The sequence below is a fragment of the Astyanax mexicanus genome, chromosome 3 (genome assembly GCF_023375975.1).
Source record: "Astyanax mexicanus isolate ESR-SI-001 chromosome 3, AstMex3_surface, whole genome shotgun sequence".
Taxonomy (NCBI): Eukaryota; Metazoa; Chordata; class Actinopteri; order Characiformes; family Acestrorhamphidae; genus Astyanax; species Astyanax mexicanus.
This window is the reverse complement of record NC_064410.1, coordinates 47527010-47539940: the sequence shown is the minus strand read 5'-3', so window position 1 is coordinate 47539940 and position 12931 is coordinate 47527010. Positions and strand designations below refer to the sequence as shown.

At 40.4% G+C, this 12931-nt stretch overlaps 1 protein-coding gene across 1 annotated transcript in view; it reads left to right on the top strand.

Annotated features, from left to right (window-relative positions):
- Window positions 1–12931, top strand: part of gabbr2 (gamma-aminobutyric acid (GABA) B receptor, 2) — a 306925-nt gene that overhangs the window by 233300 nt on the left and 60694 nt on the right. The window contains exons 12-13 of the mRNA XM_007258852.4: window positions 2186–2293; window positions 7649–7771. Of these exons, the coding sequence (XP_007258914.2) occupies window positions 2186–2293; window positions 7649–7771 (231 nt within the window). The remainder of the gene's footprint in view (window positions 1–2185; window positions 2294–7648; window positions 7772–12931) is intronic.

Here is a 12931-nt window from a genome sequence, read left to right as displayed (position 1 = left end):
CGAGGCTGAGCAGCAATAGCATTAGCTAGATGCTAACCGCTAAGCTAGCTAGCTTATTCACTGAGATCAATATTATCTAAATTTTACTCGTCAGGTTGTAAGGAGCAGTAAACACACACTCGGTGCAGCGTTATACAGAGTTTCAGTGCTATACAGAGTCCAGAGCCGTGCAGCTCCGAGGCTGGAGCAGCAAATAGCATTAGCTAGCTTATTCACTGTTCAGAGATCAGTATTATCTAAATTTTACCCGTCAGGTGTAAGGAGCAGTAAACACACACTCCGTGCAGAGCCGTGCCGCTCCGAGGCTGGAGCAGCAATAAATAGCATTAGCTAGATGCTAACCGCTTAGCTAGCTAGCTTTTTCACTGTTCAGAGATCAGTATTTTCTAAATTTAGCACTTTTAATACTGCTGGAGCAGTATTATTAGAGTTAGATGCTAATCGCTAAGCGTTCACCGTTCAGAGGTGAGTTATCGGCCTGTAAGTCTGTGCTGCTTTGCCTGGCTAGCATTAGCTAGATGCTAAGCGCTAACTCTCTCAGAGGTGAGTTTTATCAGCCTGTAATCTGCTTGTTTACCGTGTTAAAACAAGCTACGGGGGACGAATCGCTAGCTAATATCTCACTGTCTTACCAGAACACGCAGGATTACTCAGTGTAACGCTGTCGTTTAAGTTTGGGTTAACTTTACTAGTTTAGGTGACTAGCTAGCGTGCTAGCGGATAGCTATGCTAACGCTGGTGCAGCAAGCCTTAGTGGACATCTGGAAATCTAAGCTTACTGTAAATAAACTGAAGCACGTTACTCACCCAAATAAACAGTTTTCAGGAGAGGAATCTGTGTAGATTAATATCCAGCACTCGTTTGACTTTGAAAGAGCTATATTTTGTATACTGAGACGCTCCACCGGCAAGCGACCACCCCCGGTGGGGGAAGGGAAACATGGCGCCACCCCTGTTCACTTTGATATAGGCACCCTTTCTAGTGTCACTTAACGCGCCTTATAATGCGATGCGCCCTATGTATGGAAAAATAGCAGAAAATAGGCGTTCTTTGATAGTGCGTCTTATAATACGGTGCGCCTTATAGTCCGAAAAATACGGTAATATGAACATTTTTGGTCACATTTTTAAACTACACAAACAGAAGTTATATAGTGCATGTGTAATGCAATGTACCCAATGCCTCACGTCTCAGCATTGATTTTTAGAGGTTTGTAATAGTGTCCTGTGATAATCCATCCCATGCAGCTTTAATATTCCTTCCGTTCCTGCAGATTTTGTGACTCATGACTCTCTGGAATCTCTGGAGTCCCGCTTCTGTGGGCCTAAACTGCCAGAACTGCCATTCTGGATCACTTAGTGACAATCTGGCACAGCTACCCACCAAGTTTCACACCTGCCAGCAGTGTTGTGCCAGTTCACAGCTTTTCTGAACTAGTTCAAGTTCAGTTCATACATGCAAGGTTGTCTGTCTCCGTGCCATCACTTCCACTAGCCATTTTTTTTTTAATTGCAGCGCTTTCTCTCACTCCCACCATTGGTCTCTCTCTCTCTCTCTGTCTCTCTCTCTCTCTCTCTCTCTCTCGCGCTCCACGCTCTCCGCGTCGCTGCCAGTATGTTATTAACTAGACAACGTTAATTTACAGGGATGTCTGCCGTTCATGATCCTGTGAACTAATTCACGTTCAAGTTCTTTATTAAAAAATGTGTTGCGTTCAGTTCAACGTTCACGAAAAAATGAGCGTGTTCAATGAACGCGTTCTTTTAAACTCGTTCACGCACAACACTGCCTGCCAGTTGATTCCATTTGGTTGAAACGATGAGTGAAAAGCAATAGAAATAAGTAAAGAGACTGTCAGATATTTATTTTATGACAGTACTGGTCTTTCAGTGATTTTTGGTCTTTCAGTGATGAACCGTTCTTTTTTTTTTGCATTAGGATGAGTGTATAACATCATCTATAATAGAAAAACAATTTACTGTGCAAGTTATATGTGTTGTATATTTGTAAACATAACTACAGCTTCCTAAATTAACAATTCAGTGGTGCCCTAGGTTCCAAAATAACTATGTAGTCCATATTGTTTTGTATAAATGTTGAATTTTGCTTTACATTTGTTGTCATTGCTCTGTATAAATAGTTTGTCATTTTCATCATGGTTACAGTGATGTGTCTTCTGCTCAGGTTCGCACGTGGATCCTGATTGTGGGTTATACAACAGCGTTTGGAGCCATGTTTGCCAAGACCTGGAGAGTACATGCCATTTTCAAGAATGTGAAGATGAAGAAGAAGGTGAGCTGTCCAGCAAACTATTATTACTGGCAGAAGGAAACAGCTGTAATTTACACTGTGATACTCCACATAATTAATAAACCAATAGAAATAGTCCAAAACAATAAAAAAGTCAAATGAGATTAAACATAGGTTGATCAAATTGTGGATTTACATTAACAGTAAAGTGGATTAAGTGTTTATTTGAAGTCTTCAGAAAAAAAAATCATTTTTTTCCTTTTCTTCTTCTATGAAGTTTTAATTTTGGACATACAAGGCAGCGACGTGCAGTTTATTCTTGTGTACTCTCCAAAACACCCAGATGCCAAAATTTAGACTTAATAAAGCCTTTCATTCATTTCATTTCTATTAGATCTAATTTGATGCAGACGCTTCAGCAGAATCCCTGCAGTGACCAGAAGTAGCAGCAGCTTTCGCTTGAAGTTTCCAAATGTGCTCAAGCACACACAAACGCACACACACACACACACACACACACACACACACACACACACACACACACACAGTAATTGCTGGCCTTGAAAGCAGCTGGGAGTCAGTGTTGCGGAGGTCAGTGTTTAGAGAGGTCTGTGCTGTTTTCGGGAGCATTTTATCTGCAGGTTTGCTGGGGTCACTGGAACTGAACATAGAGGTAGATCATAATTAACCATCAGCTCTACCAGTACAGCTCCCATTCTCCCAGTTCAACAACCACCTCCTGTCTGGAGCTCTTATCACATTTACTACTGCAGCTTCAGCAAAAGGAAATAAATAAATAAAGAAAGAAAGAAAGAAAGAAAGAAAGAAAGAAAGAAAGAAAGAAAGAAAAATGTGGTGGAAAGTGGAGAATGAAAAAAGAGGAAGCAAAATACAACAATGATAGAGGGAAAGAAGAGCCTGAAAAGATAATAAGACAGGAAAAGAGAAGTAATTCAGAGGGAAAGACAGAGAGAAATGAATGGAAAAGGAGACAAAAAAGCAAACAGAATTCTAAATAGGAAAGAAATGACTAGAATGACAGAAAAGAAGAAATAGAATAGAGAAAAAGAAGAAAATATATTATGTCTAGAACAGAAAGAATTGACGAAATGTAGAGGAGAACAAGAAAGAGAATTAAGAGACAGAAAGAGGGTAGAAAAAGGGTGAATATAAAAAAAGCAGAAAGAACGAGGGACAAGAGATGAAGCCAGAATAAAAGACAATGGGATAGAGACAGAATATATATAGAGAGAGGGAAAGAAAGAAGTGAAGAGAATATGGAATGGTAGAATAGTTGAGGAGGGAGAAAGAAAGAAGAAAAGAAAATTAGAGAGACAAAGTCAGCAAATAAATAATTTAGAAAGAGACAGAATGAGGGAGAGAGAGAGAGAGAGAGAGAGAGAGAGAGGTGAATTGTGTGGGCTGGACACAGTAACGTCAATAAGGTCAGATCATTCATCAGTTATCTGTGACTGTTACTCTGGGTTAAAGAGCACCGTCTATAACCCACTGTTCACACACACACACACACACACAGGCATCGAGACCACAGGATGCTGATGTTGCGTCCAGCGCGGCCCATAAAGAATGAATCACTGCATGTGAACAGACTGAACTGCCACCACCAGACATTTACGCTCTTTATCAGTGTGTGTGCGTGTTCTCTGTTTGTGTGTGTGTGTGTGTGTGTGCACATTCTCCCAGTCATTATCTGTTTACTCTTTCTGTAGCCAAGGGAAAAGATGGGACTGTCCTAATGTCCCAATAGCATCACACACACACACTTAGGCACATCCCATGCAGCTTACACACTCTCTCTCTCTCTCTCACACACACACACACTGCATTACATTACAGGGCAAATCTGAATCCAGCACTGCATCCTCATATACCCACTGACCTCTATTCTGCCGCGTTTCTATTTCCGATCATTCTGAGTTTTAGATGTAAAATAAGAATGCTTGTGTGAGTGAGGAGCGAGGCAGATGACACTGTGTGTCTTTGTTGTTCGAGTGATTATGTAAAAGATTGCTATCCCTTAGCTGCACTGCTCTGCTGGCCTGCTTTATTTATAGAGCACACACTCACACACACACACACACACACACACACACACACAAACTCTCACACACACACAGCCCTCTGCTGCCGCTACTGCTGCTCTTCCAGTGAGGGGGCTGCACACGCACACTGATGAGGGCGGAAGAGTGGGCGAGCTGGTGGAGAGAGAGAGAGAGAGAGAGATAGGCTGTCACATGCCTGGGGAAAAGGGAACATAACATTCATTCAGAGAAAGAAAAAGTGTAAAGAATGGAGAAGGACTAAGAGCAGTGAACACACACACACACACTCAGAATAGTGTCAATTACACACAGACAGATGCATTACCCTGTTTTATTGGGTGTGTTTAGACCACAGAGCACATCGTCATATCTCACAGTTGATACCCCAGGCTATCCATTAAGATGCAGCAGATAAAAATAAAAGCACGCTGAGGGGATCACCTAATTAACTACAGTCAAAACTAGTGTGAAAACACACACCGTCCACACAGTAACCTAAGCACGCTGACGGTCTTACTGTGGTGGCAAAGCAAAAACTGGAATATTAAAAAATGCCTTTATCAGCGTCCAGTATATTATTATTTTTCATTATTAATAAATAAATTGCTGTCATTATTTTGTTTCTTATTTCATTGAGTTACTCTCTATAATCTCAATATTTTAATATTTTTTAATATTTTTTCATTACTTATGATTACTTAATATTTTAAGATGCTGCAATATGTATTTAAATAATTGTATTATTCAATATTTTTATTGAATTGTTTTGATACCTTTTTATTGAAATATTATATTATAAAAATATTACATGTACAAATATATAAATATCTATCTTTTATTATGAGATAATTTCCCAATCATTTTGAGATAAAAATATTTCTTAAGATTTTAAAATTAATTAAAAATATATATATTTTTTATTATTTCTAGACATTTTGGAATTAAGTATTATGCAGTATTATTAGCTGATTTTTCATTATTTCTAAACCTGTTCTCGTTTTTTTATTCTTGATATTTTGAGATGCTCATTTTTTGAAAAACCTTTGTAATATTTTCATTTATGATTTGGGAATATGGTTCCATAATCAGTCTGCATTTCAAACAGTATGCATATGTAAAATACAGTATTTGTGCACCTCTGTGAATTCAAAGCAAGATAAATATAAGATTCCTTTAATGTTTTTTGTTTGTTTGTTTGTTTGTTTTTTTTTACACAAAAAAACAAGATAAAGAAGCTTTAGGAGTCACAAAAAAAGAAGTGAAAAGGTTGATTTGCTCTGGTATTGTTGATGCATATGTTGAATGGCATAGTTTTCCCTACTTCCAGATCAGTTTTTTTTCCTTCTTCTACTCACCTGAGTATTTACAGCAGCTGATATTTTGACCAGGTGTCCAAACATTCCAAAACCTTGTTCCATTGTACATAATAACCTGATTCATCATTAACTACCACAGTAGTTTGTAGTTTGCTGTGTTGATATAAGGGGTGATTTGCATCATTGCATCCTGAATGAAAGACTCTCTCTCTCTCTTAATTAGCGCTACTTAATCCTTCCCACTCCATCAGTGCAGAGACTAATGCTGTGGTTAGCAGAGGCCAGTCAGGGTCCTGGCTTAGCTCTTTAATCTAAAGACTGATTCCCCCTCTGCTCCAGCGTGCAGGACCCTGCCACTGACTCCTGCTATACACACTGATACACTGCTGGGACTGTGGCAGGCTCGAATGATGACTGCTGTCAGGACTGTGTCGGTCTGTGAGTGTGTGTGTACATTGGGATATATATATATATTTAAGGTATATATATATATATATATATATATAAAGAAAATTAGAGACCACTTAAAAATGATGAGTGTTTTTGATTTTACTAAATTAAAAATATAATCAAGAGGAAGATGGATGATCACAAGCCATCAAACCAAGCAGAAGTGCTTAAATTTTTGCACTAGGAGTGGCATAAAGTTATTCAAAAGCAGTGTGCAAGACTGGTGGAGGAGAACATGCCAAGATGCATGAAAACTGTGATTGTGAATATAAATTTGTTTTATTTGCATTATTGGAATTTGGGAGAAATGTTGTCTGTAGTTTATAGAATAAAACAACAATGTTCATTTTACTCAAACATACACCTATAAATAGCAAAATCAGAGAAACTGATTTAGAAACGTAAGTGGTCTCTTAATTTTTTCCAGAGCTGTATGTTTTATGGCTCACACATGTTTGCCTACTTCCATGAATCCAGATATGGTGCAGAGCCCACCGTGTGTGTCCTATTTTCATAATCACGCACACACACACAAGCACCAAAAAAAAAAGCAGATTACGGCCTCATTGATGAATCAGCGGTAACACTGCTACTAGGCCGTGATGATTGTTTTATTTCTGAAAAACGGTTACTGTGTCTTTATAATTGTGCCTAAAAACATCTTTCGTCTATATTTTAGGCTAATTTGAGTTTTCAGACGGAACAAATGACTGTATTAACTTTCTAGGAAAAAGGAGGAAGCCCTTTTCCTTTACTTCCTTTCCCTCCACCTCCACCTCCTGCCACCACAGAGATTTGAACAGGAAACCACTCCAATCCTAAGCCCTGTTCTCTAACCACACAGACACAGCTGCACAGTTTAGTACAAACTTAACTATAGAAATATAGGAGTCCTATAGTAGTCAGGATTTGTTGATCAGTTAATACCACATGAAATGTCATGATCCTCGACAATTACAAATGTTTGAGTGTTTACTTGAACTGTTCACCTCAGTCTAATTGAGGATAAAAGTAATTTATCCGGGCAGACGGTCTGCACATTTTCCACGACCTTCGCCGGCTGGCCGAGCTTAAGCCAGGTTTGTTATGATTGGACCTTTATTTGTGGGTGTTTTGGGACCTCTTGCCCTTGAGATGTGTGCCCACTCACTGTGTCTTTGTAGCCTAATGCATTGCAATATTTCCAATGACACGAAAGGTTTTGGCCCGTCTTTGTTTGGCCAATTCCAAAGCCATCAGAAGCCCACGGATCAAAACCAACTGAAGATTCTATTCTGAGCTTATGAGCCGGGGCGCCTGAAAGGAATCATTGCATTTCTCCTGTGTGATTCCTCTAAAGTACGCCCGGTGCCTCCTCTCCATGACCTTTTCTTTGATTCGGTTCGGGTCAAACGCTGTTAAATAAAAAGAAAAGATCAAACAGGTCCAGTGCTTTCATCTCCAAAGTTCAGCATTTGAGAGAAGACTCCCTTTTGAATCGGGGGAGCGGTGGCCAGCAGCCGCCCGTGTCACTCTCTGTCTCGTCCTCCATTCAACCCTGACCATCCCTTTCTTCTCTTTTCCTCCAGATTATCAAGGACCAGAAGCTGCTGATCATCGTCGGAGGGATGCTGCTGATTGATCTCTGCATTCTCATATGCTGGCAGATTGTGGATCCCCTCAAGAGGACAGTAGAAGAGTACAGCTTGGAGGTAGGCTTATGGCTTTAACAGCATTTCCTGGGATTTGTTGCCATATTTACAATGTTTTTCCTGTAACCTGCGAGCAATCCATGAGCACAAGACTGATATGAAAAGTACATCACATTCACAAATCTGTATAGAAATATTAGCATTTGCTGTCTGCTTTTTTACATAGATAAAGATTTTTAATGGGATTTTGTCCAATAGGAATGAATGACAGGCCAAGATTTGTGCACCTTCTTTTGCCACAATGCTACAAATACACTTGTAACACAAATCCAACCACATGGGGTGCCAAAGCAATCACTTGGCCATACCCTAACAACCACCTGGGACACCATAGCAACCTCTTGTCAACACTGTAGTTCCCATCTGGCAGCCATCTAGCAGTAACACATCACCCATGATACCAGAGCAATCATGTTTCAGAGCCATAGCAGCCACCCTGGATTCAACATCATACCAACCAGCCTTTTTATTACATAGCAACACCTTAGCAACCACTTATCAACAATTTACTGTTAAAAAGCTAAGGCAACTGCCTGTGTTATTAATACACCATTTTAGTATCACGGCAACCACCTTACAATATAACGTGTACTAATTATGTTGCTGTGGCTTCAGCAATAAAACTAAAGGACCAACATTTTGGAACTATAAATGGTGATCAGCTGTAGTGGCCATATCTTGTGGTGAGTTTTCTCGGTTCTGGTGTTATATTTGGTGCAGGAAATGAGCCGTTCAGCCCCTCCCCTCCTGTCCTTGGTGGAGATATGCCAGTAGGGACGCGGCATTTTGGCACAGGGCGTCGGAAAAGAGACGCTTGGACGAGTCTCACCTCTCACTGTAGGGGGCGATGTGCAGAAAAGGGAATTAAGCGGGCTTCCAGAACTGCCTGGACATTTTGGAGCTTTGTTTACTTTAGTCATGTGCCAGACACTGTCACCACTGATTAGATCCATTTAACTGAGCACACGCCACAGACAGATAATGATGTCAGCCGCCAATTGTTATGCTGTTATATCATACTTTGTGGCATTCTGGGTGTTTGTTTTTAGAGCTATGTTGGAAGAGATCACTATAAACAGCTCTAGTCTCTGATTTTGCTATTTATAGGTATATGTTTAAGTGAAATGAACATTGTTGTTTTATTCTGTAAACTACTGACAAAATTTCTCCCAAATTCGAAATAGAAATATGGTCATTTTGAGCATTTATTTGCAGAAAATGAGAAATGACTGAAATAACAAAAAAGATGCAGAGCTTTCAGACCACAAATAATTTAAAGAAAACAAGTTAATATTCATAAAGTTTTAAGAGTTCAGAAATCAATATTTGGTGGAATAACCCTGGTTAAATGCATTTTTGCATGTTCTCCTCCACCAGTCTTACACACTGCTTTTGATAACTTTATTCCACTTCTGGTGCACAAATTCAAGCAGTTCAGCTTTTGATTTAATGGTTTATGATCATCCATCTTTCTCTTAATAATATTCCAGACGTTTTCAATTTGGTAAAATCAAAGAAACTCATCATTTTTAAGTCGTCTCTATTTTTTTTTTCAGAGCTGTATATTCAAAAACTTTGATACTTTATTTTAAGAGTACACGTATATTGTGACCCACATAATTAAGTGGAGCGGCAAATGGGTATAAAGATATTTTGGAGTATCTAGATCACTGTAAAAGTTTTTAATTCTTGTATCTTAGTTCCAGTAAGACCTCGATCCTCAATGGGGCTTGGCCTACTGCCACTGGCTAGCAGCTTCTTCCTACTTAAATTAGCCCAGGACATGATTCACTTCAGTCCACAGAAGTCTTTAGGGTTTCTTCAGAGACCTAGATGGGAGATTTGAAAGTTCTTAGACTTAGAGTGACAGTACCTGGCCTCCTTTTGGCCTCTGAGTGGACTTTTTAGTAGGGCACATTCAATGACCAGCCAAATGTCATGAGACATGAACTGGTATCATATTCCATTTCTAAAGGAGTCCAGTGTGGTGCGTCTGTTGCATTGCATGTGGATGTGATTTCTGATAGAGCTGCTTGTCGGTTAGTAGCTAGCAGATTTGTACCACCTGTTGTCATGGAAGGATTAAATACCCTAACTCATTGATAGCTCCTGCGCTGCTGGCAAAGATGAAACTGAAACTTCACATGAAGCATTGCTCTTTTTTGTGTATTCACATAGTGCACAAACTGTTTAGATCAAGGTCAGATATGGGTCATATTTCAAGGATAGTGTGAACAGCCTAAAATATACATCAGATTTGGTGAGAAAATCAAATCGGGCCACTTTTACCTGCTGTGTGAACATAGCCTACGTGAATCCTCACACTTTTACAGAAACTAGGACACTGCAACCAACACCACAGCAAAGTCTTACGCAGCATTGTTGGGGCGGCGGCTCCTGCTTCCTTTTTACACATTTATGTTACTTTAAACAACTTAAGGCCCTTTGCGTCACAACCACTAAAGTGTGTGAAGTTAATGGTTTTCTCTCAAAGTGTAGACACTGGCGTCTACACCACTAGGGGACCTGTATTAATAGGCTACAGTACTATTGGATAAGATTCGTCCAATGTCCAATCCCCTCTCAGCATCCTCCCTGAAGCACAGAGGACTATGGCTCCCCAGAGCAGGACAGACAGAAACAGAGAAAGGAGGGAATTAGTGGTCCGGCAAAAGCAGGCATTATGGGCTGTGCCGTCAGGCCAGTAGAATCATAGCTACCCCCTCCCAGGAGAAGTCTAGGCAGAGAGATTAGCACTGATTTATTGATGCTAGGAAAAAGCCCATTCATTCCATCCTTGCTTCAGGGTACTTATAGAAGCCCCCCCCCTCCTGTCCTATTTCCAGTGCTTTATGTGACGTGCTATAGAGGCACTGTAAAGACGACATTCTGAGCACTGACCTTGCCTCATGGGGCACCTGTACTTGAGAAGACAGTGGTCTTGTATCTTTAGGTGTTGCATCAATCAGTTCAGTTGATTGCAGAGGTTTTGCAGGCGTAGCCATGGCTGCAGCCTTATACACTGATCATACAATATGAAAACATTTCTGGATTTATTTTTATGTGCTTGTTCATTGACAAAAAAGGATGTCAGGGATCAGTGTGTGCAGAAAGAGAATATGCAGGAAAAGACACTCGCCAGAGAGTAACCCAAATAAGAAACAAAATCCTTTCCCTACAGTCCACAGACATCCATATGTGTCAGTTAAAATACAGTTGTCTTAATGTTAAAATGTGTACTTTTTACGTATTAGAACTTCTTGTGCATGAACAGATCGTGGAATATAGATTGCAACCACAGCAACAATAAACATACAAAATGAGAAGTAGCTGGAAAAATAATAGAATTTTGTTCAAACAGTCTTTTGAACGCAGCACAAAAAGATCAGAGAGTTGTGGGGCACCATATAACTAATATCCACTAATATCTTCCAAACAAGAAGACCTGCGCCTATGGTAAATGGGCTAGCTCTTCTCTTAACATTTGATTAGGAGGATACCAACACCAGAACATCCTTACCCAGAGAAATGCCTTGCTTATAAAGCTGTGGTAAAGTGCATGTGTCAGGTGCTTGGGAGGTCCCTTGGTTAGCTCTTAGGCTAATATTTGCTTCATTGGAGACTATAAACAGGTATTTTCTTCAAAGGACGATAAGAGTAGATGTATGGAAGTTTGGATGGATGTTTAAAATGTATAGCTTTCAGGCTGAGGTCCTCTTCTTCTTCTGTCATTAATATTATGTGGTGCCCCACAACATTTGTGTTTGTTAAAAAAAAAAATAAATAAATAAAATTGGTATTGTGTTCAAAAAGTTAGTTGTGTATGCTCAAAGTAGATCTATAACACATGAAATACTTGGAGAAAAATAATTGCTACAAGCTTGGCTGATGTTTCCTATTTTATACTCCATGTGGTTTGGGCCAATTTCCGTATTAGCCCAGAAGTGAGCAAACTTTAGGGAAAGAATCAGCCTAGATTTAAACCCAGAACTTTCTTCCATCTCATATAGTATTTAGAGATATAAGGTCTTTGTGTGAAAGCACCCACAAAAACATTTTTTCAGCAGTTTTGACACTCAGCACTGCAGATTGGAACGACAAGATTTCAATAGTGTTGGAATCCCATCTCTAAACAGACACATTTAGAGGCACTACAGGCTTTTCAGTAGTCTAGTTGAATAGCCTATCAGATCAGAATGATAGTGAATGTTTTTTTTGTGTGTGTGCTGAGTGTGTTGAGTGAATGCTGGCCCAGCAGTTCTGAGCCCCTTGCTCCCTCACTGCTCCACTGAAAGTTTCTCAGTAAGGTCTAGAGCAAAGTCAAGCTGCTCCACTTGGGTGTGTGCTGGTCCAGATCCAGCCAAACGAACAGGAGGGGAGCAAGCTGGGAGGAAATTGGGCCAGCTTTGGTGCATAGACTCGCGGCATTACTGTCAGAAGGCTCTGAGAGAGGCTGGAGGGCTTTTATAGTGTGACACCTCCTCCAGGGACGGACGGTGGTATGATTCTGTCAGCTGAGGTTAGATGAAGGTATCTAAATGTGCAAGTCATGACTTATATGCTAGGTTCTCTGCCTTAGTAGATTTTTACAGTATAGGCTGACGTTGGAAAAAAAGGTTACGTGGGAAAAGATGTGGATGTAAATGTGTATGACGCAGAGAGAGAGAGAAAGAGAGAGAGAGACATAGAATGAGAGAGAGAGACAGGGAGAGAGGGATGCATACTGATATATAGGATCCTATAGAACCCAACTACCTGTGACATTGCGAGTGCGAGTGTGTGTGTATGTATATATATATGTGTGTGTGAGCTACGTGATGAAGGACAAAGAGCTGATTAGCATTCTACAGGGTTCTCCACGACGCTCGCCGTGCCCGCTGCTCCCGTTCCCGTGCCGCCGCTGCAGCAAGCGCACTCTGCCTGCACACAATATTGCAGGGAGCTATTGCCATGGCAACGGCCATGGTTTCTGACACCCATAAACCAGCATCGCCATCCCTGATCCGCAGACACCGCGGGAAAAACAACAGCAACAACAACAACAGAAGCAGTGCACCGTCCGACACGTACCAAAACAAGGAGACACTTCACATTATTATCGGACAAATTAGTGTGTTAGTCACATTCCAACACACACACACACACACAAATGGAAGGTGT